The sequence below is a fragment of the Leuresthes tenuis genome, unplaced genomic scaffold, assembly GCF_036924035.1.
Source record: "Leuresthes tenuis unplaced genomic scaffold, fLeuTen1.0.hap1 SCAF_13, whole genome shotgun sequence".
In the NCBI taxonomy this organism is placed as follows: Eukaryota; Metazoa; Chordata; class Actinopteri; order Atheriniformes; family Atherinopsidae; genus Leuresthes; species Leuresthes tenuis.
The window spans coordinates 7,980,406-8,008,132 of record NW_027325367.1 but is presented as its reverse complement, the minus strand read 5'-3'; the positions used below and the strand labels follow the sequence as shown (position 1 = coordinate 8,008,132).

Here is a 27,727-nt window from a genome sequence, read left to right as displayed (position 1 = left end):
TGGTATGATATGATTATTCTCTTCTCACCTCAAGTGAGCGCAGATGTAGACATCGGGGTGCAGTCTGATGGGTTTTCTCACGAGCAGAATTGGAAAGGAAAGAGGGGAGGACGCAGATGAGGGAGCAGGCAGGAGAGAAGAGTTGGGAGGGGTGCGTAAACAAAAACAGAGGGAAGCAGAGTGTGCCCGCTGAATATGTATGTTTTGTTTCTCATTTGGATGAGTGTGTGTGCTGCAGCGGTGCCCTACTTGGCAGCTTCTGGACCAGTTTGATTAGTCCCCTCCACTAACATCCTGTCATTTCCTTTAGCTGCCTGACGAGGAGATGAACAACATAGACGCTATCAGGTAAGCTTCTCCCTCCGTCTCTCTCCCTCCCTATGTTCTGCTCATATCTTTCAGCGCTCTATCATCACGCCCCCGCGTTCTCCCTGTCTTCTTCCTTTAAGCTCCTTCCCTCCCACTCTTCCTCTCTGTCTTTCTACTCTTGCACAGTCTTTCTGCTTCACTCTCTCTGTCTTCCCTCCTGGCTCAGCTGCTGCTGCTGAAGTGGCGTGGTTTTGGTGGCAGCTGTGGAGGTGCATGTGTTGGGGGTTTCTCTGAGCTTTAAGGGTGAGCTGGGTAAGCCAATCCAGATAACATACAGAGGGGGTTTTCTCCATCCCCGGCGAGACTCAGCCAGCAGGATTTTATCTGTCTGTCTCCAGGATGAAGCTCTGCGTGAGCAGAAGGTACTGCTTCACTGTTTGCATCGTAGATTTGGATTACAAAACTGGTTTGGTTTTATCAGTACCTGTGTGTGTGAATGTATGTGTTTATGTTTTAATTTGTATGTGATGTGGCAGCACTTGCTGTGTTAGTTTGTAGTCTCTGATGCAGCGCTGATTGGAATGATTTCTCTTTTCCGATAGTTTGTCAAAGGTAAAAGGTTTTTTTGCCGAACAACAGTGATGGTTGTGTGCAGGGAATCTCTTTTCTGAATTCACCGCAGTGAATGTGGCGTTACTGTAAAAGCTGTGGCTTCAACTGACTGATCACAAGGGCATTTAGTTTATCTTGAAAGTGTTGATGTTGTGAAATTGTCTGTCTATGACTCTTATATGAGTTTCTGCATGATTTTGGGAAGTCACTTGTCAGAATGGACTGATTAATCACCCTGCATAATAACACTGTCTTAGCATAGCCAATAACTAAGAAAACTCATTTCTGATTTTCACATTTTTAAATACGCTTGATAGTCTAAAATGTTGACTCAGACCTGGGTGAGAACTGACTGATGCCTTCACATGCCTCTGTAAACAGATTTTAATGAGCTCATTATGAAATTAGAAGTGCTCAACCACTTTTCTGATTAAAGTTGCATTAGACAGGAATTGAAACAGCATTGTAAAATTACAATATAAAGAAGCAGTTCTTCTTCTCCTCCCTCTTTCTCCTTTTTATCTCACTTAATCTACTGTTGACAAGTTTTAATTAATATTACTACTAATGAGCCATTATTAATCCATCGCAGATGGAAATAGATCCCAAGCTCTTCCTTTTGTGTTCGATTACTGATGGTGTTATTACGATTTCAGGCAGATTATAATTTGAAAGCCGTTTAACCAGCCGATGAGGGGTAATTAATCTTCACGGAGTGTTTCCCTAATGTGTGGCATCAATTGTTGTCACCTCTGTGTCACAGCTTTAATTGAATTATAGCAGCTCTGCCGAGATAAGAAGGGGTACTCCTGCACCTCTGTGCCTCACTGTTTGCACAGGAAACACGGTAACCTGTAGTCTAAGAAGAAGCTGAGATGAGGTGAAACAGGAAGTCGGACCCTCATAAGAGTTTGACCCTACCTTTTTATCCCACCTTCACCCAACCCCCCGCTGCACAAACCTCATTTCCAAGATGCCTTCCAGCTGAAATGATGAAATTTCCTGAAATCTCTCCCACTCTCTTGCTCTCTCCCTCTTTCGTAATTCCTGTCCCTCTATCGGCCTGGCTCCTACATTTGGTGCCTTGTGGTGGAGATAGAGATGTAAATTTTACAAGGCAACACATTGGAGTAGTGGCGCTCCATTGCAGAAGAGGCTTCTTGGTTTGTTGACTAATTCAAAGTTTCAAAGAGTTTCAAAACTATTGACAGAATAAAAATTAAGTAAAGTATTCTAAAGTAAAGTATTCTAGAAAAGGCCAATAGCTGTTTAAATCCTCACTGGCTTAGATAGTATGAAAGGTACTTTCTCGTTTGGTGGATGATTATTAGTGTGGGGATCTCTATCCAACATGTCATCTTCTTTTCTTTAAAATCATTGTAGTAAAGACACTTGACTTTTTTAACTTTCATTTCTTGGGTTACTTTTAAATGATGTCCACATAATGTCCAGAAAATCTGGTTTGGAATTCATAAACACTTGCAACACAGAACACAAAGATTATTGTCTTTTGGATGCAGTCTCAATACAGAAAATACTCACTTTGCTTTTAGGGCTGGCTTAAGTGCACAGAAGGCATGATTTTGCACAAAAAACGTTGTGATTCTCTTGAATTCCTTTAATTTAAATTGGATGTTTTGTCTTTCCAGTTGTCTGATTTTGTTGGTGTCTTCCTGTACATGAAGTGGATGTTACATGTGGGTTTAACTGAACTTTGCACACAGTTTACACAAGAAAGATGATGGGGTTAAGTCTGCCACTAATGGCCACTCTTGCATACTGTATATCTCCTTGAGGTAATGTCTAAGAAATCGGAGTGGAGCAAAGTTTTTTCAACCAGCACAAAAAGCCTTTTTAACATTTTGGACTATGAACAGATCAAATTAACAAGATACATTTCAATAATTCAGCATTAGAGGTGCTGGGATATAGATTTTGCTGCGTTTCGACAAAACCGCAATAGCTGTTTCCAAATCTAATCTTTATGCTAAAGAAAGTGCCTACACTGGTATAAAAAGTGGTATCAGTCTTCTCATTTAGTTATTGGCAAGACAACAAATAAATGAGTTTGCCAAAGTCTTAAACCATTTCCTTTATCTTGACATGACTTCACTTGAAGTCATGCTTTAGCCTGTTTAGGTGGCACTTGCTTCTCAAAAATATTATCTATTTATATATCTTAATTTGGAGAAACATACTGAATACATCTGTAATTGTATAATACCTGATGAGATAGGTTTTTTCTGATAACTCTGTGCCAAAACATCTGCGAGTAAGTGAGCTTTCAACTTAAACTGACTTTTATTTGACAAGGTTGACGAATCTTTCAAACAGCCGGGCTTGTGAGGCACTCCAGGTCATTGTGGTCAGTAGAGGGACAAACCGCAGACCGGCCACAGTGTGGTGTATATGAAACGTCTCTGATCCACTGCAGGTCACACCTTAAATTAGTTAAAAGATCTTGCGTTATGTATTCGTGCCACAGGGCATGTTAGGCGTCCGATTTGTAGTCTTTTTGGCAGGGTAGTCATATTGTTTTGGGACATCGATGTAGATGAATTGGTGGTGAAGTAATAGAGGACATGCATTTGTTTAAAAATGGCACAGGAGAAAGGCTGAAGGTCTGAGGAGTTTAAAATGTAATTGTGACCTGCTGAAGTGAACAGTGTTGATCTAACAGATTATTGCTCTCCTCTGCCCTGTGTGGTTTGAACAGTCAGCCTCTTCCTTCCACTCTGTCTCTTCCTCCTGAAGCACTGACTGTTCCTCTGGGGGTCATTAACGATCATCTCAACCCCATTATTCTTCCTCTCTTTTGCCCTTTTCAGCACAAGCAATCAGATTGTACAGGTCAGATGTATCCCTAATGGTGAATAAGCTGCATAAATAGCTTCACTGCACATGACAGCTGTTTTAAGTTTCTGATTACTATTATTATCATTATTTTTTGTAATGTAACTTGACTTTACACACAGTGGTGCTTGAAAGAACCCATTTTTCATAAAATCATTCAACTTTCAAACATGTGCTAAAGAGAAACAAATTAGACAAAAATATACTTGGCCATGTAGTCACTTAGAAAGCTGATCTAATATTACATATCTGTGTGTGAGTCTCAGGGATTAGCAGTTGATGTGAAGTTTAAATGGTATGGAATGGAAGTTTAAATTGTTTTCATTTATTTGGTTGACAATCAGACAGGATTGGGCTCCACGTGCAATTGAAAGAATGAGGATCTATCAAAGTCTGAGCTTTGTTTGGGATTTGCATGACGGCATAAACAAAGGAGATTTCTGGGAATCTCAGAAAAAAAATTGATGCTCATAGCACTGGAAAAGGTTACATAACCATCTCTAAAGACTTTAGACTCCACTGATTCTCAATCAGAGAAATTGTGTAGCTCCCCCGGAGAGGTCGACCTACAAAGATCACTCCATGTGCAAGCCATGTGACATTCTGCAAGGCCACGAAGGAACCCAGCTTCTACAGGACAAACGGCCTCTTTGACATCAGCTAAGGCTAACGTTGCTGTATGTCTGCAGTTTCAGAGGTCACGTGGAAAAATATTTGCAGAAAGATGAGACAAAAATATAACTTTTTTGTTTAAATGAGAGGTTAGGGGAAGTAACATTATATTAAACCATAGAAATGTTATCCCATCAATAAAATATGGTGATGGTACAATCCAAAAAATCAACAAAGTTATTATTTATTGACTAATATTATTGACCAAACAGAAATATGCTTGCATAACACACATGCATTCAGTTTAGGTTTGTTTATTCATTCATGTTGGTTGTCAGTAAGTCAAAATGCTAAAATGTTGATGAAAATAAAAACACAAAATAATATGGTTTTCTTATAGCATTAAGCAATTATATTTATATTAATGTGTTTGGGTTTGGTCTACTTAATATTTGACCATTAATTAAATTAATTTACTAGACCTGGATTTAATCTAAAAGGTAGATTTTATGGAGTTTACTCATATCAGTCTTCTTTCACTTGTGATTGAAATATCCCTTTTAATTCATTCAACAGGACTGACATCAGTAACATAAATAAAATGCTCATACAATAAGATTCAATTTAGTTTCAATTGAGATCATGTTGACCAATCCTTTATACATTAGGTGGACTCAACAGAAGTACTTAATGTTTGATGAAATGAATAGAATTGTGTGGAAACTTGATCCATGTTTTTTAAATTCATTCAGAGAGTCATTTCTTTGAATATGGTATCACAGTTTAAGACTTAAACTTACTCGGGACCAGGATGGCTTGCAGTGAATTGTAGGTTATGCAAGAAAATCTTGAAAGAGAATGTCTGTATAATATATAACGTATACATGTCTGAGTAACTGAATAACAAATATGGCAAGTAGTTGTCCTGTTTGGGTAAGACTAGAGTTGATGTTGATGATTTGATGATTACTTGAAAGTGAACAGTTCATTTAGGAAATGCACAACTCTCTTAGAATTTAAGCTGTTGTGCTGCTGTGTAAAGTGAAATAAGCAATAATTCCTCCAAGCGGGTGCGCAGCAGTGCTCACCAGTTGCTGTCAATGTTTAGTTGTACTTGCTGCTGCTGCACAAAGGAGCCACAGCAAATATCTAATGCAAAGGCTCATTTACTTTTCTCATGTTCTTTTCTCACTCACAGAGATGTAATATTCACTTTTCTCTGCAAAGAAACAACCAAGTGTCACTTTTTTAGCTTGTTTAATTAGGTTCTCGTTTAGGAGTTGTGTGTGTGAAAATCTAATGATGGTTTAGACCACATTTATGCAGAAAACTGTGAAAAATCATTAAAGGTTTACTAACTTTCACCTGCCATCGCATTAATCTCAGTATTACATGGTGTTAGGCTTAGGGGGATCTCGATAAACTTGTAGGAAAATAGATTCCCAGCCTGGTGTGAATATCAGTCTAATGATGCTGAAATATAACGTTGAGCTAAATTATTGTTTAACACTAAAATATAATGCCGTGCATTATTTATAAAAATGGTGGGTCATATAGTCAACAAAATGTCTGTGTTCATTAAACACTTCAAGTTTGCTAACATTTGCTGAATTAGCCAACAGTAGCTAACTAAAAGCTAACTGTCTAACAAGACCAACCAGGGTCAAATGTAGCAACAAAACCACAGGGTGCTTATTAAAATGAGCAGTAATATATTTAATTGCTTGGCTTAATATGCAAGAGAGGCTAAATGGATCAACACTTTAGGAAGTATGGATATTTGCTTAATTACAGTTGAAAAAAAAAACCACGCCCAAGCGGTCCCATAACCTTATAAAACAATAACAAATATAGACTTAGTTTTAGGTAACACTAGTGATAAAATACAACAACAAAAGCTACACTAAAACTTTTTTGTCTATTTTGTGATATTTCATTGGGTTTTACCAAGGTTTCTGCACAAATAAAGTATAAACCCCAATGAACTGAAAGTTACTTCTAAATTAAAAGAATAATCCAATATTTTAACAACACTTTCTACACTGGATACCTCGTTTTCCGGATTGCTAAATTTAAAGTTGATATGTGAACCAACAAAGTGTCTTACATAAGCTAACATTTTTGTGTATATTATGAGGATTTCAACACATTTGAACACAGATGAGAGTTTCATTGATGTAAAATCACAGTGACCTTTGTAATGAGGTGAGTGAATTGCACAAATATGTTAATGCTTCTCTTACTAATTTCTGTGTCTTGTTTGCCAATGATGATCCCAAGCTGAACATTGCAGTGTGCAGTTTCCTAAGCCATGCATAAATGACGCTGTGGTGGAAAGCTGCTGTATTGCTTTCTATATTTTCTCAATATAGTCTTTTTTTGTAAAAGCCCCATTCACTCATCCCACAGTTGAGGCTTTTTAGGCAGCCTCTTGAGAGGCATGGATGGATCACTAAGTACATCTGAGCCACCTGCCATAAAGGCCTATGTATAAGTGCATAAGGCAGACACACAGAGCAGTACACTGCAGTCTAGCAGCCTTGCAGAGGCTGTTTCTTTGTTGTGTCTAATCACTACCTGTCCATTCGAGCTCAACTCGTAAACAATATGCTGTGATGGTGGCACTGGGCAACATGCTGTGTATGTGTTCATGTGCGTATGCATGCATGTGTGTTTGAGTCTGTTCTATTTTTAATGAGCTGAACCCCTTTGAAAGCTGCTTGTGTTTTTCCATCCCATCTCCTTTGGGTTGTGGCTACAAAGACTGCGAACACTGTTCTTATTTTTGTGTCACAAACAAGTCAAATGCCATAAATTTAAGTAACCTATTTGACTCAGAGTGACTATGTAGTTCAACCAACAACAAAGAACCAATAAATATGTGGATAAAGAGCTCGGAGAGAAGCGTTTTATATATTTTAAACTTTTGACTTTATGGAAATTTTAGATGCAATGTCAATTGAGAATCGCTGACTTGGAACAAAGTAATCACCTGGAAAATTTGGAAGTTTCTACCATAAATGTAAGGATTCTTGGTCGGAAAAATAAGGGGTCTTAGCGGTTTGCTAGGACAGTTCCCAGTAGGATTCTCTGGCACCCTAACATGAATTTCTTGTCTGGAGGCTGATGCTGTTTTTTTGTTGAACAGCATGTGCTTGTGTGTGTTTGTGCTGTACGTGTGTGTAAAATAGCTTGAGGCTTTTCTCGCCTCCACTCCTCCTAACTTGTGTTTTCAATGTGCATTCATCAAAAACATTTATGGACAAATAATTTAATAACATTTTCATTATATACAATTTTCTTATAGATAACTGTTTCAAATGCTCTATGTTAGCACCGTGTTGTTTTCTGTGCCTACACATCTCATCTAGGGCTTGTTCTGTGGTTGATGTTCTTTGTGTTGATTTCTTTTGGAATTTAACAGCACAGAAATGTGCTGAATTAACTACTTGTGTTTGGGCTTTTGGATTTTGTCACCTGTTCCGCTCATCCCAAAATCCTCTTGGGATGTTGTCGTGATTACACACTCCCCTGTGCCGAGTACTATCAGCAGCACATGAAATCCGTTCAGCAGGTCATTATCCCCTGCTTCTGCTGCTAATGATGTTGGTAGTTGGTGTGTAACTACTTAGCTTCCTGCTCCTGACTTAATCAACTCTGTAGAGAAAAATGACAAATACATAAACCCCAACACACTCACCCTAATTTGAAAGTGGCTTTTTTTTTTTTGCTTCAACGGCGTGGTTGAGTCATACACTGCATGTCATGGGGCTGAGTTAGCTACCTTGTTAATCTGAAGGCATACAGGGCAGAAAGAGAATCTTCTTTGCCTCCTTCCCGTGCTGCTGCATGAGTCAGCCACTTGGGTTCCCCCACTCTAATTCTAAGGTCTAGGCCTGTGATAAGGGCTTTTCTTGAGTCAATCTATCTGCCAGGTAGATGCAATCAGGGAGATAGAGAGCAAGAGACAGATTGACAGAGAGGAAAGAGAAGGAGAAGTGAGGATTTTCAGCAAGTTCACACCCACTTGCTTTGATTTTACTTTCTAATTTGGCAATGCTTGCTTCCTCTTTACTGCCTCTGACGAAATTGTAAATACTCTGGCTTGCATTTCCTCCAGAAGCTTCCAGCTTTCCCCTCTGCCTCATTCTGCAACTTTAATGTCCTCCTCCTCCTCCTCTACCACCTCCCTCTTCCTTCTCTTTTTAATGCTCTGAGTTCCTCTCAAATGTCAGTGTGGCACGAGTGGGTGGCAGGCAGCGCCATCTGAACGAACCCCTTCTAAGGTTTTGCTGCAGTGTGAGGATCGGCTAAAGGAAGAAGGAACAAGCGAATGAATGAGTGTGGTATTGTGTGGTGTTGGCTGTTTGACATCAGAGTTGTGTGGCCAAAGATTTGCCATTAACAGCTGTCCTTTTTTAACTTATATGCAGATACTGCTAGTTTATGTTATTGTTTGGAGAAGGACATTAAATGGGCAGAGCTGATGCTGCAGCATAAACACACAAAAAGGTACACACTATAAAAACATTTTTATAAACACATGCACTCATCCCTAAGCACAAATATATACATAGAGGCAAGGAAGTATTCAGCACTTATTTCTACATCTCATACACATGCAAAACCAGCTCACACCAGCCAAAAATTACACACACACATATTGAGAGCTGGTGTGCTATGACTCAGAGGGGAGCAGCTGGAGTGAAGGCTCCTGTGGCAGTGGTGAGCTGTCACCATCTGGAAAAGTACATGTCTCTGTGCCTCCACAGCCAGCAGTATAAATCACCTCTCAACAGCCGGATGTCACTGGATCAACATGTTTCTCTATGTCATCTGATTTTTACACATGTGTTTGTATGTGTGTGTTCAGAATCTAAGACTATAACACCCCAAAAAATATGCTTCTGTGAGATATAAGCAACTGCAGTCCCGTCCAAACAGTCTGTCATTGTTTCCCTCCTGAATGGTCAATCCAGCACTCACACCAGAGGAGCTTTGATCAAGCTTTGACGGCTGTCTCATCTAATACACTGATCCATTTGTCTGTGAGATGAAGGCTGCACCTGTGCTGTGGACACCATCGAGATGCAGAAGATGGGAGGGCTGGAGGAATTATTTACACAGGAAGTTTATATCTTTTGGCCTTGTCAAACTCTGTCCAGTCAGATCGGGTGGATGTGTCAACTCGCGTTCTGTGTGCTTGGACAAATACAAGATGAACATGCTGGGACTGCAAGGGATGTTTGTTTTCCCAAATGAGTCTGATACTGCCTGTCACAAAGGACTTTCTAACCCACCAAACAAATATACACCCAAATTTACTTATTTACCCAAAGTGCTATAAACAGATTTTCTCAGCTGAATTTCCATTTTAAGCAAAGCAATTCTGCAATTCAGCAATTTATCTTTTTTTTTTTTTTTGCTTTATTGTGTTCATGTTATTTTCCTGCAGATGAACAAATCTTACATTACATATGTGTTCACAATCATAAATTAAGCAACATTTGAATTCTCTTTGTGTGGACGGTTGCAGAATTGTCACAGACAGCCGGCAACATATCATAATGCAGTACACACATTGCCCTGATTAGGCTGACTTAAGTAAGTAGTTTTTGGTTGGTAAACTATATTGTTGTGCAAAAGTCTTGAGTCAGCCTTCATTTCTTTATATTTTGCTTCCAAGCAGCTAGACTTTCTTGGAACATCTCATTCAAAATGTTGGCGACCATCAAACGGGATCCCTGCTTAAGTGAAGTTACTAATAGTTCACAACCTGTCTGTTTGCTTTGTTTGGCAGGGTCAACACAGATAGATCACTCAGTAATTCTGCAGGCCACACTTAGTTGGTCTCCTTTGGGAAGCTAACATACATGCCAGCTCCCTGTGGTCAAGTCCTATAAACACATGAGAGGGAAGGAACAGAGACAAACCATGAAAAAGATATACATTGGCAAAACTGCCTTAAAAGTCCCCCGAAATGGCGGCAAACACCCGAAGAAGAGGTAAGAGTGAATCTCTCACATCATCTATCCATCCGTCTTCGTTTTTATCTGTTTGTCCGTTCATCCGCCCACGAGGTCTCTCCTCTCACCGTCCAGTGGTACCAAAGCAGCCTCATCCTGCCTCTCAAAGCCTAGAAGTCATGCTGCCTCTTCATCTCATCTCACCAAAGTGAAAACACTCATTACGTATGACTCAGCTCCTGTTCAGAGAGGAGGTCACTAATGGGGGATTTTTCATCCCTGGAGCTACTTCACATAAAGTCATCCTGTAGCAAACAACAAACACCTGCATTCCCCTGCGAATACCTCACAATCAAAATGAAGCAGAAGGTGAGGTGGTGGGCACTGTTGGATAATGCAGCACTCGTATGTCATCCAGTCAGTTGAGACATTTGTTGAATTACTCTGCAGACAGCTTTTTTATGCTCACTAGCATTGCTACAGATGTATCTGCCTTGGATGAAACATAAACAATATTCCAGATCCAATCTGGAGTTGGACTTTCTCTTTTACTTCAGCATGGATCTTGTTATATCACTACATTTACAAGTGACTGACCAGAAACTGAAATTTACAAACATTTCTTTTGTGCAGAGCTGTGCTGGAGGCAAAAAATACTGAAATCGGTCGAGTACAAACACCAGAATGACGATTCCGTTTAGGATAACACGTCAGCTAAGTAGCAACTATGACAGGACTTACAGGCAAATGTGATAGCATAGATCATAAGGGCTCTTTTTCTATTCATTAGTTATTTTTATTGGTGCAACTCAATGTACTGTTAGTTCATATGTTCAGTGTCAAGTAGCTGAGCTCTTGGTGGATCTGATGCAGCAAGTATTCAAAAGTATGCTTACTGTTTCCATAGAAAGGTGGTCAAATCCTAAAACACTGATGCTCAAAACTGTTCCTTAGCTCCCATATCCAAATAACTTGAGTTATTTTCTGCCAAACGTGATATTTCACTTACTTTCACCAAAAATTAATTTTCAGAGGTGGGAGTCCTGAATCATTTAGTTCAGTTAAAAGATTTGCAGTCACTGGCGGTTCTTCTTAGATTTTTCTGTGTAGCTAATTGTGTCTCCACAGTAATTGTCATGTGCAATATGTTGGAAGATATTTTTTTTGCCTCAAGATAAGCTCTGTTCCATGAATCTGCAGCACATATTTGGTGCATCTGTATGTGGAGTCAATTTATCTTGGTCCAGCTCTGTTCTGTTTTTCTACAGATCAGTCCTGTGTTGTATTACTGTGTGAGTGTACATAAATCTTAAATTGGAAATAAGACTAAGTGACAGAGAAATGAATGTACTAATACAGCCCAACAAAGGTTTTGTATGAATTTGAGACTGACCCGGTCTACTTTCCATCCTACTAATTGCAGAAATATTATCCTTTCAGCAAATGAGATGGAAAATGGGTGAAGCTTCCTCTGACCTGAAAAAAAGTGTGGTAACCTGTCCCTGATGTTTTTAACATCTAACTCAGCCCCCACCCTTTGTATCAATGATCTTGTTAAAAGAGAGAAAAACAGACAAATAGTGAAAAGAGCGACGTGAACACATCTCCATCCACTCTATCTGTTATCTGGCTGCAGATAGAGTCATTACCTTCCTTCCTCCATCTGTCCGTCAATACAAGGTCCATTAAGCCGAGCTACGCACTCTCTGATTCATCACAGCAACAGACATTTCCTCTTTTGCCACTCACATTTGCCCTTTTATTAGATTGAAGCCCAGGTAATGTACAAACTCTCAAAATAGTCGTCATTGTGATGTCTTGCTAAATTACATGTTGAAGATGTTGCTGTTTGGTGAATCTCAGCCTTCAAAGACTATTCATGTGATGTATTAAAGTTCACTGGCTCATACTTCATTACAGATTACATCTCTATTTTATTCCGCAAGGCCAGTCTCACAGGTGATTGGCTTAATGTGATGTTTCGCAGAGTTTTATTATTGAAAAGATTATATGATCAAAGGTCTAATGGCTTAAAATGCTGTACTCATGTTTACTGCTGCCTGGCTTCTTAAATAAAGATTGTGTTTTGCTCACATTTTCTTTATACCAAGCACTTTTGCAAACAATTTCCCTGCATTTATCGCATTGTCATGATGTCCTCATCACAGCTGCATGTCCATTAAAAATATGTGAAGACCCTAATATGTCAATTTGAATAAGAATAGTAACATACAAGCTTGTTTACAAGCATATGCTCTGAACCCCTTCATCTGCTGTGTGTGTAGCTCATTGCTGGAGCAGAAGGAGGACTTGCGGAAGAGACTTTCCTACACAACACACAAGTTGGAGCTGCTGCAGAGCGAGTTCGACTCCACGCGACAGTACCTGGAGACAGAGCTGCGCAGAGCACAGGAGGAGTTGGACAAGTTCACCGACAAACTGCGCAGGTGGGCTCACATCACATACATCATTCAGGGACTTTAAAATGATGCTCTAGTACGAAAGTATTTAAAAGTTGCTTGGTTAACGTTTTTTGTTTTCAAGACTCTAAGACTAACATTGTTCTCTTTATTCTTTTCCTCCTATCAGACTTGTTATTGACAAAATATTGAAAAACTGAAAGCTAAAACTAGGCCAAAGAGCATGCAAAAACTCTAATAAGTATTCGTAGTGAATTCTTTAGTTAAATTAAACAAAGAAACTTTGTTTCTTGTATCCAACTCTACATGCTTGGTGAGGACATGGCCAAGATGACCTGAAACAAAGAGCTGGGAGACTGGGATGCTGAGTTTTAAAGATGGGAATATGAGCTGCACAATGCAGTCTCACAGATATATGTAAAAGTTCCACAAAAGGACCAGTTTAAACAGGGAAAAAGTCAATCAATTACTGTTTTAAAAAAATAAAGGCAGACATGTTTTTTTTTTTTTTAAATAATGTAATAAATCGGAAAAATTCAGGATTTTCAGACTTTTGTTAAAACAGTTCTTATGGATCTTGAATTGTAGTCACAACTATTGTTTTTCTGACCTAATTGGTTTTCTTTCGTCTTTCTTCAGACAGTAGAATTATTTTACATTTCAGTGATGTTTACCAATGTGTGCAGAACCTTACATATACTGTTTTTATTAAAGCAGTAAAATGTTTTTTTGCTGACCATGTAATATTATGTGTACACCAATGTATCAAAGAAATGTAACATAACTTAAAAAACTTTTACCTTAAACAGTATGTAAATGGATTGTGTTTGTATGGCGCCTTTCTAGTGTAGTGCTTTTCTTGTCTAGTTGACCACTCGAAGCACTTTAACACTACATTCACCCAATCACTCACACACAGCACCTCTTTAGTCAGTGCTTTATTCTATATATTCGTGCACATTCATTCACCGATGGATGCATCGGTAGGCAACATGGGGTTCGGTGTCTTGTCCAAGGACACTTTGACATGAACCACCAACCGAGGCAGTGGATGGCTCTTCCCCCTCAGCTACAGCTGCCCCAAAGCGCTGTGGGCTAATCTGTATGTGCACGTCTCAGGAAAGAACTGAGAAAGTTAAAAAGATTTGATGTTTATTCTAATTAGCGAGTGCTGTTGTACCTCTTTTCCGCTTCCCTACGGTGTCATCAGTATGCCACAATGTTAGCTCTGAAATGGAATCGACCATCAATAACAAATGTCCCATCAACCGAAGTATAACTTTTATTTCTAGAAACCCAAAGAACTATCCACAGTTTGCAGGCAAAGAGTTGATACAGTCTTTTTATCCTTTAATCATCTTGCAACCCCTCAGATTTACTATGAGAGTATATTACATTATATGACTGTCAATAATTGAGTAAAACATGCACCTGTCTTCATATTACTTGACTTGAGTTTGATGAGATATGACAAATTACTTAAATGCGATAGAAAAAATTTGGCAAGCTATTGACAGTATTTGACAGTAAGCTACTGAGCCTGCCGATATGCCCATTTCTATTTTGGAAAGGTCTCTGGTTGCTTCTGTATATTCAACATGTAAACATGAGCTATTATCTGCAGCTGAGCAATGCTGATTTTTATCTGTTTTAGAATACAAAGTAGCTACTCAGCACTGCAGAGGATCAACCAAGATCTGGAGGAAAAGATCCACAGAAATGTAAGTATCTAAACTTGTGTGTGTGTTTGAAAGCCTTTGCATTTGAAAGTGCATGCTGTACCCAATAAACACATGTGCATGGTTGCTGCAGAAAAAATAGAAGCATCTCAGTAAGTCACTGAGTGTGGAGATGATACAGAACACTCAGAGACCCAGATTGGAAATGAATCCCCTGCTGTTGGTGCCACTGACATTAATTATGGCTTATTACAATTGGTTGTCCTCCTTCCACTGGCAGAGTGATAGCAAAGCCATTGTTCCTCAGAGCAGTGCAACTCAGGTCATTTGTCACATTGCTTTTGCTTGAAGAAAGATACAATTAACTAGTCTGTCTGAGAACACTGTATGACCATCAGGTGTCTTTGCTTCTGAATAGACAGCTGAAAATGCTTGTCGAATGGGTTTATTTCAGCAAAAGATAATAATCATTACAGTCGTCATCCTTGTGAATACAATGTGAGATACCAGGTACAGATAATAAGGAGCTGAAAGGTCACCCAGCCTTTTGAGTGAAGAAAATTGGTCATTTTTAAAATAAAGGCCAACATTTCTCCATGAGAAGCATTCTCATCAGCTGTTACGGATTCATCTCACGTAAATCCTCCTCAAGGGTTTAGAGAGGTGCTGAGTAAGTCTCTCTGCAATCGTAAAGCTTGTTTACTCCAGAGGTGCCACAAACCCATCTGACCCCTGGGCCCTGCACAGCTACAAAGAATGTAATTACAAGACAGATAAATACAAGGGTCTGTGCTTCTGCTTACAACACTTTCCAAACAGGTAAAAGTTTGCACAGTTAAACAGGAAAAAAACAGCTAACATTCAGCTTATAGCTGCTTTGTATCCATAAACCTTGATCAAGTTGCATGTTATTGGTAAGTATGGGGACTGAGGGAATCGCTATCAATTAACTGCTGAGAGTGCACAGAAAATCCACAATGTAAAGAGAATTTACTCATTTGGAGCTCAGCCGAGTGACACACAATAACTGAATAATCAACTGAGGCCAAAAGTATTCAGCTATAACATGTCTTGTTGCCAATTCAGTTGAAAAGTGGTTTCTTTTCTGAAGTCCTTCCTGGATCTGTATTCACAGCCAGGTTCAGGTACATTCTGATTACATTTAAATAGTATATAAGTATATCAGGGTCTACATTTGGACTTATGGAATATAATTTTTGGAGGTTCTTCTTGAAGCCCAGGTAATTTTGGATGAATTTTTCAGTTACAGGCACTTGTCATGGCTACCCTGAAAGAGATGCATGGCACAGCACTGTTTCTTTAGGCAGCTTTAAACAGCTCCTTGTGTTCTTTCGTGATGGTGAAGAATTCAAAAAGATACTGTTGCTATGAAGATGAAACTCAGTGCAGACACATGCCCAAAGCAGAACTTAGCAGCTTGGAGAAGAGGGAAGTCTTAGCTTGAAAATCTGAAGAAAAACAACCTATAGTGTCCTTTCATCCCTCTCTGCTGTACTTCAGCTCTACTGTTGCTTTAAAAGGCATCATATCCCTCAGGCTCTAGTTTAAAAGTTTTGGTTAATTGTGTTCAAGGTCACCTGTACTTTACTCTCTCCTGTAGGAAAAGTACATTATAAAGATATTAAGGCATTAAGCAACAAATTATTAAGAGCAAACAAGGACATGCTAGAAATGACTAAAACTGGCTAAAAGAATTTGATATACTGAGAATGTTTTTAGGCTAATTTCTAAATGGTGATAAAGCCCTCTCATGTTGTTGTCAGTCACAGCACCATGATGATGAAAAGCGAGCTCTCAGCAGAGAGATCATTGTCCTCAACAACCACCTGATGGAAGCGAAGCTCACCATCGAGAAGCTACAAGAAGACAACGTAAGTTAGAGTCATGCTGGTGTCTTCTCTTGATATGTATTTATTTCTGCAGAACCAAGCTATTCATGTTAGTTTAATCATATTTAATATCTTTATTCGCAACGTACAACATATTCAGTTTTCCAAGTCAGCCAGTTTATTTTGTTATGACAGAAAAAGAAAAACCTGAGAGGGGTTTTGTGATCACAATTATTTGAATGCTAAACCGTAAAGATATGTACTGATTTCTTTCTGGACTTTGAATAGTAAGTTAGCTACAGCACAACAAAATTCACCCAACCTCTGTCTCCTAAGAATCATGTGTTAGTTGGAATTGTAACTCAGGCTTTTAAGTTGTCTGAAAGTATTAAAACACATCTAACTGTGCTAGATATATGTTGTATGCCAAAAACTGAACAATAATTTACTGACTTTATGCAAACACTGCTTCGTTTATTTTTTTTGTAGATGTACTCTAAAATATTCTCATAGTAAATAGTAAGAACATTGGCTACCAACCACTCCCTTCTGCAACGGGGAGTTATGTCCTCTAGCGCTGGAAATGATCAACCTAAAATACCTTAATTTCTCCTTTGTAATTTTAGGGACAGAAACTGGTATATAGGCAACATATAGTGGAATACATTTCATACAAAAACAGTACATGTCAAACTGGATTTCATGGGAACTTTAAAGTTCTCTAAAATATTCTGGAATTACTTTCATTTGAAAGGTATAACTCACTAAAGTTTACAAGTAAGCAGGCACCATCAATGAATATGACAATGATTGTCTAAATTAATCAAACAACAAAAGACATTTACTTCTATTGAGCTTTGTAAAGCTGGACAAAGACAACAAGATGGAATAAAAGGTTGAAATATTATATCCTAGAGATTCAGGGGAGTAATAGTAAAGTGATAGATTTATATTGATTCCTGTCTCTTCTTGTTGTTTATGTCCATGTTGCACCTCCACAGGACTTGTACAGAAAAGACTGTAACTTGGCTGCTCAGCTGCTGCAGTGCAACAAGTCTCTTTACAGGGCCCAGCTCTCCGAGGTGAACCCAACACCCACTTTTACAGGCTTGGATCCTTTTTTTCACTCTCTCTTACTGTAATCAACTGCTCTTTACCTTTTCTAAAAATCTATTTGAATTGCTCATCAGTAATAATGGGGTTTGAATTTTTTCCCTGTCAGTTTATTCTCTTTAAGTTCAAGAACCATAAGAGTCTCAAATGAGTGCATAGAAAAGATTGAATAGCTGTATGTGGCAAATTAAGGGTTTCTGGAGCAGCGCTAAGCTTAATTTTTAGGGAAGAATGCAGTTTCGACTGTAACGAGAAGGTCGTCCTGCCCTTCATGAGCCAGAACAGATAAGAGGCAAGACTTGGCAGGGTGATGAGAACTGGAGGTGACTGGAGGATGGAGAGAGATGTAGTTGAAGAATCAGAGCTGTGAGTTATTTGGCTAAGGAACCTTCACCTGAGAAAGATGAAAGGGGCAGATCTGGCAGCTTAGAACTTAACGGGAATATAAAAGTTACAGCCTATCAACAGCAACTATGCTTAAAAGGCTGTGGGTATTTATTTATTTATTTATAGTTTATCATATATTGTATTCACCATTCAAATGCAAAGTGTTATATACTGTTTTGAAAAAGACACCAGAGGCAAATTCAGCTGTTATTTCTTTTGTACAAAAATGTTTTCCCTTGCAAATCGTATGTTGAGCAGGAAGAAATGAAGAACAACCTGGCACATGTTGTTCAAATTCAAAATGGAAGTAATTTGGCAGAGAATTAGAATTACATGCTGGCTTACAAATGTCTAATTGCAGTAGCACATACTAGACGATCAAACTCCCACTGACTGTATGAGACAAGCTTGAGCCAGTCTTTCTTCTCCTGTCAGTCAATGTGCGGTCAAGTCAGCGATTCTGCACTAGATTTGGTAATCACATAATCGTTTGACAATGGTTTAGCCAAAGTCAGCAGGGAAACTACTTCAAGGCACATTGTGAAGCAATCTGAAGGACAGTTAGGGAAAACTACTGTGTGTGGCAAAATGCAGATGAAGAGCACTTTGCAGCCTCATCATACCACCCTGCTGTTGCTTGTGAAACGAAGGCATGTGAGTATTGATGAGTGTTTTAACACTAGACCAGCTTGGCTCCACTTTCTGCTGCATCAGCCGTGGGCTTTGTGTCTTGCCCATGTGACAATAAAGCTGGCGAGTGTCCACAAGGTTAGAATATGCCTTTCCACATTTTATCTGTATGGGTGAGGGCAAATATCAATGGAAACTACATTTGGTTGCATAAGAGTCATAAAATATCAACCCTACATATAACAGCACATGCAAAAACATGCACAGCCGAGGATCTATCGTAGCGTGAGAAACTGTTTGTTATCTACCAAACATAATGGGGGTCAGAGGCTATACATGCACTCACTGTACAGCATGTCCACCGGTCTGCTGGTCCTGTGGGTGGGAGCTAATCGAAAGCATATTGATGAATAGTGCTGCAGCATTTTTGAGAAGTGCAGTGGCTCTCCAGCGCCTACTGAAGTGCTTTAGTCGTTTGTTTTGCTGCAAAACAAGCACAGAGAGGGTATGAAATGACCGGGCTTGCATTTTGAATGCCAAATAAAAGGCTTAGAGTGGCAAGTCCAAATGGAAAAAATGTAAAGATGGTAATTAATCTGCATTGAGTTTGTTTGTAATCAAACTGTTATGATAAAAACTCTTTTCATATTCTCTGTAGCAATTGTCTTGTCTCTAAACTATGAAGTTATAATTAGATTGCCTCTGATTGGCATTTAGAAACAAGGCTAGATTCCTGGTCATGAAGCGCTGCAGTTAACTTATTGCTTGTTGCTATGGAGAGGTACAGATAGCGGATGGAAGCTTTCTTACTGAGAAATGCTCAAAATAGAACATATTAGAAATGTCTTTCTCTTCTAGGAAAGGCATTGTCACATATACGGTATATATTTATCTTCTGCTGAGGTTCTGGCCAGTGAAAATGACAGACTTTTTACTGGAGTCATGGACATAATTATTGCAGTCAAAGCATGCAAATGCATAAGTACATGTTGTGGTGTCATACACTGAAGTCAGTGACATACTGACACACTTACTACATTGAAGAGGGACAACAGAACCTGCATGTGGCAAAGATACATAGTCACATCATTCAACTTCATAAAGAAATTACACTGTAGCTTGAGGCCACAGTTCCATAAATAAATGAGCATTAATTGGCTGTTTTCATGAAAACACCCCTTTACACTGGTTAAGTGCTGACAGTCCTAAAAGAGATGTGATTAGATCATTGGTCATCAAGCCAAACCAGTGTGCCTGACTCACATTAAGAGACACCAACTGTCGATTTGGATCACTGGTGACTGAAAACAGTCCGTGGCAGAATACTGTCAGAAATATAGGACCAAATTGTCACAATCTGGCTGCTTCAAAATCAATGATTTATCTAAGACCTAGATACTTTACTCAAGGTGGCACAGGGTCACTAGAATAGAAATAGATCTCCGAGTGCATACGCAAAAAAGTCCTTTTTGCTGTAGGTTTACTGATGCATTGTGTTACCGTCATATAAATAAAACATTTCTTTCTACACTGGGAAGGTTTTACAATTATAAAAGCTCCTCAGAAGAAAATTTCTTATTGAAATGAGAATGTAATTATTTAGCATTTTTTCAAGTTGAAGATGCTCTGACACGATCTGGAGACTGTTCAGACCTTGTATTTCTGTGTGCCCTTGGTAAACCTATTAAAACTGGACAGCTCTAACTGTGTGTGTTCATACCTGGCACGTGGGCCATCTGTGATCAGATGTTAGTTACCATCTTTAAATGACCTTAAAAAGGTGACTATCAGGATCAACAGGACAGATACATAGATTTGGCATTGTGCTCAAAGCTACTCTTTTCCTTGTGGATGCGGAAATTACTACAAAAGATTAAGAGATTTTCTGTAAATGATATACCGTGTGAAAATCTGAGGGAAAACTTCACCTCTTGCGTAGTCATGTCATTCTATGTGGCCAAGAACATATTTTCGTTCAGGCTGTTATTCGGCCACAAGTCTCCCAGATCTTCCCTGAATTTGCCCTGAACAATTAAATCTGAGTGTGTCTCTCAATGTGCCCCATGCCATAGGTCTGAACAGGGACTTACAAATAGCTATTTCAAAAATGGTGGTCATTGGTAGAACCCTTTTGATTTCATATATCTATGCTGTAAACTGCATGTGGAAAATTTGCCAATGAAATCACTGGTTCTCAAAAACATTTTAAAGCACAGTTTTTTGAGTGGAGGTTTAAAACAAAGTCACGCTTACACACATCAAAATGATGTAGACAAAAGGATAACAAATCTCAACATGCATGAAAACTTTTTAAACATTTTAAAACTTTCGCCACACATTCATTGCCTTTCAACAACCCGACAAATGAATACTGTGCAGCCTGACACAGAAAACTCTAACCTGCTGCTCAGTGTGACCTGCTGTAAACTTAAATTGCTGTTCCTTTTACAGGAGCCTTTAATGCACACGGCCTCATAGACTTTTTGATTAAAATAACTCTAGGGAGTGTTTTGTAGTGCAATGAAGTGTACAATGTTCATGAAACAGTACACTCAATACATTCAATAGGTTAGGGTGATTGGTTTGAAACTTTATGTATAAAATGCAAAACCTTTCCAATATATTTCCCTTTGCTGGTGCAAAAACACATTTGTAACACATATTCTAACTTCCTTTTTTCTCTTACATTTCAAGCTGCCTGCTGATTTTCAAGAGCGACTGACCATGCACCTGGAGGAGTCTCCTCTCTGTCACTCCTACCCTGACTCTGTCCCAGCTTCACTCATTGCCAAAGTGCTTGAGAAGCCAGATGAGGCCTGCAGCAGTAGCCAGGCCTCCCGCTCCCCCAGCCCCCAAACCCAGGATCAGGCTTTCATTCTGGAGAGATTGGGCCCTGGAGAGCGCCTGGGTCTCCGTGCAGCCTACAAATCTGATCTGTACAGCAGTGATACGGCCCTGTACTGCCCTGATGACCGTCACCGTGAGCGGAGGCCCAGTATGGATCTTCATGGTCAGAGGAAGCTGCTGTATGGGCCCCAGAACTCCACTGACAGCACCCCAGAGGAGGGTTCGGTGGGGTTAAGGGCCGGCTTCTCTCAGGAGCAGTTTGCTAAGTTCCCCACTGCACTGGGTGGTGGCTCAAGCTCTTACTCCAGCTTCAGTGGAGGTGGGTCTGAGGACAAAGGCAATGGGCCGCCCAGCAGTGCTGCTTCCTCCCCGCACCATCACTCACTCTACATGGACTGGAGAGATGCAGGGGACTATGAGAGAAAGAGTGACTCATCTTGGGAGAGGGATAGTCCAAGAGGATTTGGCAATGCTCATCCCTTCCAACAGACGGAGATAAGCCACCACCAGAATGGCAGCTCACCAGTCTACAGCCGCACCATGTCCTCCTGTTTCAGTGAACCCTATGAGCCACTCCCTCCATCCTCCTCCCCAAGTGTCGCCTATGGAGATAGTCGTCGAGGCAGCACATTAGCCCCTGAGGAGGACGAGCTGATTGGTCGATGGAGACAGCTCAGTGTGGAGGACTTAAGTGCCCATAGCTACCGCAGCCCAGGCCGAGCCTCACCTTACAGCTTCTCAGAGCAGCACTTCTCTGTCCGCCCTGCAAAGATCCGGCTTGGGCCGCTCTACAGCAGCTTCCAAGAAGGCGCTGATTACTACCATCATGGAGCAGGTGCCATGGACCCGGTTTGGGTTGCTGCCAGCCCTAGCCCTGAATGCAGCCCAGGTTTGCATCAGGCACACAGCCAGGCCCATTTGTACCGAGCTGAGGACAGCCAGGGGTCAGAGCACAGCCTCTACCACTCAGGGAGCTCCAAAGACAGGGAGGGCAATGTCGCGGTGGGGGGCCAGAGTACAGATTATGTAGACCCCAGCCCCAACAGCTCTACCGAGTCGCTCAACCAGAGGTCCCTGGAGATGGCTGCTGATCTGCAGCACTATCAAGTGGACATGCACAACATGCCTGCACAGGTGAGCCAGTCGCCACCACCGGCCCCACCCCCTCCTCCCCCGTACAACCAAAAATTTGGTTCTCTGGGACTTTCCAGGAAGGACAGTCTTACTAAGGCCCAACTTTATGGGACACTTCTGAACTAATATAGACTTTCCAATCAGGTTAAATTATTGATAGAATGAAACACAATGGGCCTTTGTGTGCTCTGCTACATCTTCTGTTGGCACTACCGTTTGACCAAAAAACGGTCTGACATGCAGCCAGGAGCTAAATCGTTGAAAAAGATGTAACTGCTCCTGATCATTTAAGAACCAAGATGGTGGATCGCACCTGTTTACAACACAAACATCTGGAAGAAGGAAGTCATGACTCAAGAGTTTGAGGCACAGGAATGGTCAGAGGAGATCATAGAACCATTAAAATGTATAAGAATGTCTACGTGTTTAAATGACAAATGTAAAAATATATACAAAAATAAAAACTGAGTGATATATTTTGTATGTAGCTGTTAGCGAGAATAACATCCAAAACAAGCGCAAATCTTCCTAATAATCCTGGAACTTGTAAATAAATCGAAAACTGCAGATGCTATATTCGAAAAAAATGAGTTGTATTGAAACTACTCCCTCTATCAACTCCACTAGTTTCAGTCATTATTTTTAACTGTCTGAAACATTGTTGGCCTTTTTAAGAGCATTGAAGAATAAAAACAAAAACAAATGAGCCACTTAGGTGACTAATATACACCTTTTTTTGTTGATTGAATTTGACAGTATCGATTGGTGTGTTTTGTTGTTATTGATGAAACGTTTTGAAATGTAAACATCTGTTTTAGTAGTCAATATTACTTTATTTTTGCTCCTCTATATCCCTCTGAGAGGTTTTCCTGCCCCTGTTCTACCTCAGATTTGGATGCCCTCACCCCACCAAGCTTCTGTAACCTTGCTTTTGTTTTTTATTTCCTTTTTTTTGACAATGATGCATGTTTCTATACTTAGGCTGTTTTGTTCACTTAATAAAGCACAAATTATACATATAACTCCCACAGACTTTCATTAGTTTTACATGTGGGGGTTTAAAATATGGATGCATGAAAGAGACATCAGGTTTTAACGTCTTGCGTTTTTTGAGTCACATGTGACCAGCTGCTGTTTCAAGATGATTACTTGACTGCTGATCCAGTTTGAAGGCAGCTGAACGAAGAGGGGAGCCTTTCATTGTTCAGACTCGGATAGCTGCAACCATGTGGTGCATGCCTGCTGAGTCACCATGAAGCTCTGCTTTATCACTGTTGTAAATTTAAAAATAGGTTAGTAAAGAAAAAACACTAAGCAGGCAGGAAGTTTGGATGCATTTTGCAGGGAATCGTTATCATAACAATATCACTGCGTAAATCATTTATATCTGTGATATCCAACACTCTTAGTAAGAGCTACTATTTTACATACACCATTATGTGTTTATCTTTTTTTAATTCATTTATTTTTTCTGTTGGCCTGGAAGAAATGCCAGAACTATCCATGCTTTAAATACCACTTTTATGAAGGTTAGAATTCTCTTTTTATGTTAAAACTGTATGAAACCTGGCAACTACTGTTTTTTAGCAAGTATAAGATGAAAGGTTGATACAAATATTAAGTTTAGAAATGGATTAAGATTTTAAATCTCTAATCATGTAAGTCACATACTTTGAGAAAAATGCCAAACACGTCACACATCATAGTTCAAGCCTCAAGATTATAGAACTTCCTGTGTTTCTCATTAAAAACTGAACATGTTGATGTTTTTGGTCTGTTCTTTGGACAAATCAGAAATCTAAAGGAAATTTTCTCAGTTTAAAGACCAAAAAATAAATGAAGATACTGAAAATATGTTAACTTTTGCAGCCACTCCATTTTATTCATCACTTTAAGAAGACAGTTCTGTTGTATCCGATATTTAGTAATTACACACTATATATATATATATATATATATAAATAAATACATATATACATATATTTATGAAATAAAGGAAAAACACAACATTACAACCATCTGTGTAATACCCATTAAGATGAGTGTACGTCAGCCACACAAATGCCAAGTCTCAAGGTTTTTCTCGCACATTTCATTGCAAAGAGGTGGCCGGTCTAAATCACCTCACCCATCACTGATTTTTAATGTTACGGCTGATTGGTATATTCCATCGCTGCGTCTCCCCCTGAGGTGTGAAGGGATTTACGCATGAGACTGAATCCATCCACAGGAGGGAGCCGCAGAGCAGCTCCTTGATCTGCACTGTCGACCTCATCCAGACGCAGCAGAAACCCTTTATAATTTAACACATCAAAAGATATTGCTGAAATGTACTCAAATTTAGCGCTCAAACACAACAGCTCAACCTGAACTGGATGCATTTCATTCCACTCTGGGGATTTGAAAGCACAAGCAATAACATGACCTCACTATAGAGACAAATAAGACAACATAGCTTCGCTTTCACAAATGCAGTGAAGCAACTCTCATTGATGCTGAGGTGTCCATCTTAAGCTTGGTATGGCCATTCGGCTATAAGAAAACAATATATCTAGGCTTTATGTTGACTTGCACTGACAAGGCTTGCTGGATACAGCAATTTTAGCTGTTTGCGCTGAAATGTTTCATCATTTTATTCACCGACTGGATATTGTTTATCTTTCTACAGGTGTACAATCCAAGCTTCTTGTGAGTGTAGTTTTTGCACTTTAATAATCAGATTACAGTTGACATTTTCCAGTAAACTATTTACAACTTACAACTAGTAAAATACTTTTTCAAAATTGAGATTTGGGGGCAAGGGAAACCTGGAGAATTGCTGCAAATAAAAGGGCAGCGGTTCATATTCTGGGCCATCACTTTAACAGGCACATTTTCAAAGTCAAACCATATACAATCTTATTTCAGCTCACTGCAATGTAGCTCAGACACTTAATTATCACACTTCAGTGGCACAATCTGTCATTTCATTAATATTTTTATCCCCAGGGTTGCAATTGGTTTTCTCATAACCCATCTCTTGCAGAACAGTGTCTGCAGGGCTGTGAGAGATTATCTACCAAGTCCAAGAACATTTAAATCCCTACAATTGTGTCCTCGGAACTGGCCTCTGTTCAGTTAGCGAGTCCAACCATACTTCTGCTCATGTCCCACAGTTTCTTGGCTGCCTCGTCATCTGTAGCTTTGGCCATCAGCTCCTCCTCCTCGCAGTTAGCGAAGCACTTCCCCGACACTCCCTCTACCTCTGGGGAGCAGGCCAGATAGAGAGGAGTCTGAGCTCCCTCCAATGGACTTTTGAAAAAAGCCAACGAGGCGAGGTAGAACAGCGGCTTGGCCAGGAGAGGGATTTGAACATGTCTGCCTAGTCTGGTCCGCACGATACCCGGCGTGAGAGCATTGACTGTGACGCCCGTGCCCTCGAGCTGACGAGCCTGCTCAAGCGTGAACAGCAGGTTGGCCAACTTGCTCTGACTGTAACAGAAGGCTTTGTTGTAGTTGTTCTCACTATTCAAGTCATCAAAGTTAATGTGGCCATATTTGTAAAGTTTAGAGGAAACCACGACGATGCGGCTGGGAGCTGAAGACTTCAGAAGGTCCAGCAGCAGGTGGGTGAGAAGGAAGTGACCCAGGTGATTCACTCCGAGCTGCATCTCAAAACCATCCTCGGTCTTTGTGTAGGGACACTGGTAGATGCCCGCATTGTTGATAAGCACATCAATCTTCGATTCCTCCTGACAAGCAAGAGACATTAAAAACATTTCAGACTCAGTTTCAGATCTTCATGGCGATGATTGACTAAACACTAGTAGCAGTAATTTGAGATTTAATTATTTTCTTAGAAATTGTAAGCCTGTAGTTTTAGTGGCTTTAGAATTTCTTGCAGCCTATTTTTTTTTATTGTAATTAGCTGCCTCAAGCATACATTATATCCCACATTTGTCCTAAAAGCCATGACAATTTTATAAAATCTTGATTTCATTACTTTAAGAAATAGCCAATTCCATTAAATTTGATTGGATATTTAAGTTTGTTTAACAAACATAAACTATTTAATTCATTTAAGGTACCTTGAAATGACACAAATTGGCTAATGTAAGCTACACTGAGACACCTGGTGGTTGTGACAGGGAATTGTAAGCATGCAGCAAAAAGGGGAATTAATACAGATGCCAACAAGGGGGCAGAAAAAAGTACATCTCAGTTTAAAAAGACGTTTTTTAAGAAAACATATTCAACTATGATCTCAGTTTCCTACCACGGACACAGTGTAAAATATAATTAAAAACAGAAGCAATGCAGTAGTTTGCAACAGTGCAAATTAAGAATTAAAAAGCTGTATTTGATTTATTTATTTATTTTTTTTTGTTCATGCTGACGTTTTCTTCTGGGATGTACTGTAAGGAATGTCTTCCATGTCTTCCATGTCTTCAATGTTTTTATGGATTGTGGGCATACGTTCTTAGGTTACCAAACTGTTGGCTAGCAACTATTTGTCCAGGGCCAACACAGAAATTCAGCACCACAGACAGCACCATTACAGTCAGCTAAAGTAAGGCCCTTTGAAATGGACATAATACACAACAGCATCTGGAATGTACTGAACATCCTAGAAGGTAAATAAGCAAACAATAATCCCAAAGTCTTCACCCTCCTGTGTCACCTCACTTACCTCATTTATTTCTTCACAAAAATTTCGGACAGATCTGAGAGAGGCGAGGTCTAGATGTTTGATGACCACCTCCCCCTGCTCTGGACCCGCTTGTCTCTTGATGTCCTGGGCTGCATCCTCGGCGCTCTTGCGGTCCCGACAAGCCATGATGACCCGGGCATGAAGCTTCAGCAGCTCCCCTGCCACGGCCTTCCCTATCCCGCAGTTCGCCCCGGTCACAATGACTGTCTTTCCACGCATGGTGTCCGCTGGGTAGCAGAGCAGTTTAACAGCTTGCCGTCGAGGGAATAAACGGCGCATAATGAGCAGAACCCCACCGCCGACAACAGCGGCTATGAGCACGGAGGCGGACATAGGACCTCGATGGGCAAGGACAGGACTGCTGAGCGTTACAGTGTGTTATGTATCCAAATTACAGACTTGACCCGGAAATAATTGTGTGACTCGCGTTACTCTACATGTTGTATGTGTTATACAGGTCACAGTAATCTTTAAAACGACACAATTTATCGAAGGAACCGAGTTTTATTAACAGTTCAATTGTGTAAAGGTTATTTTTTTATCTTATCTTTTTATTTTGAAAATGACTTCCGGGGTCATTTTTTCCTATTACATCTGTTTAAGAAGCGTGTCCTCTTATAAATAC

The 27,727-nt window shown here is 39.9% G+C and overlaps 2 protein-coding genes across 3 annotated transcripts; one reads left to right on the top strand and one right to left on the bottom strand.

Moving 5' to 3' along the window:
- On the top strand, window positions 1-24,160 carry LOC140267445 (brain-enriched guanylate kinase-associated protein). Of its 2 annotated transcripts, XM_072362716.1 has the most exons (8): window positions 1-151; window positions 311-348; window positions 10,187-10,391; window positions 12,638-12,799; window positions 14,427-14,493; window positions 16,236-16,343; window positions 17,303-17,383; window positions 21,126-24,160. In XM_072362716.1, the coding sequence occupies exons 3-8, from the start codon at window positions 10,294-10,296 to the stop codon at window positions 22,536-22,538; spliced, it is 1,929 nt and encodes a 642-aa protein (XP_072218817.1). In that variant the 5' UTR covers window positions 1-151; window positions 311-348; window positions 10,187-10,293; the 3' UTR covers window positions 22,539-24,160. The 2 variants fall into 2 exon arrangements, with proteins under 2 accessions (XP_072218817.1, XP_072218816.1); XM_072362715.1 differs by lacking the exons at window positions 1-151; window positions 311-348 and adding an exon at window positions 491-731.
- Window positions 24,161-24,421: 261 nt separating this feature from the next.
- On the bottom strand, window positions 24,422-27,505 carry rdh14b (retinol dehydrogenase 14b). The gene is made up of 2 exons (XM_072362457.1): window positions 27,082-27,505; window positions 24,422-26,143 (listed from the first exon to the last, which is right to left on the bottom strand). The coding sequence occupies exons 1-2, from the start codon at window positions 27,433-27,435 to the stop codon at window positions 25,526-25,528; spliced, it is 972 nt and encodes a 323-aa protein (XP_072218558.1). The 5' UTR covers window positions 27,436-27,505; the 3' UTR covers window positions 24,422-25,525.
- Between the last annotated feature and the right edge of the window lie 222 nt (window positions 27,506-27,727).

Excerpts from the sequence above, each read along its gene's own strand:
- LOC140267445 (XM_072362716.1), top strand. The coding sequence starts at position 10,294 with ATGAGAGGGAAGGAACAGAGACAAACCATGAAAAAGATATACATTGGC. Across the intron at positions 12,800-14,426 it reads TTCACCGACAAACTGCGCAG|AATACAAAGTAGCTACTCAG; the intron begins GTGGGCTCACAT and ends TATCTGTTTTAG. Across the intron at positions 16,344-17,302 it reads AGAAGCTACAAGAAGACAAC|GACTTGTACAGAAAAGACTG; the intron begins GTAAGTTAGAGT and ends GCACCTCCACAG.
- rdh14b (XM_072362457.1), bottom strand. The coding sequence starts at position 27,435 with ATGTCCGCCTCCGTGCTCATAGCCGCTGTTGTCGGCGGTGGGGTTCTG. Across the intron at positions 26,144-27,081 it reads TTTGTGAAGAAATAAATGAG|GAGGAATCGAAGATTGATGT; the intron begins GTAAGTGAGGTG and ends CTTGCTTGTCAG.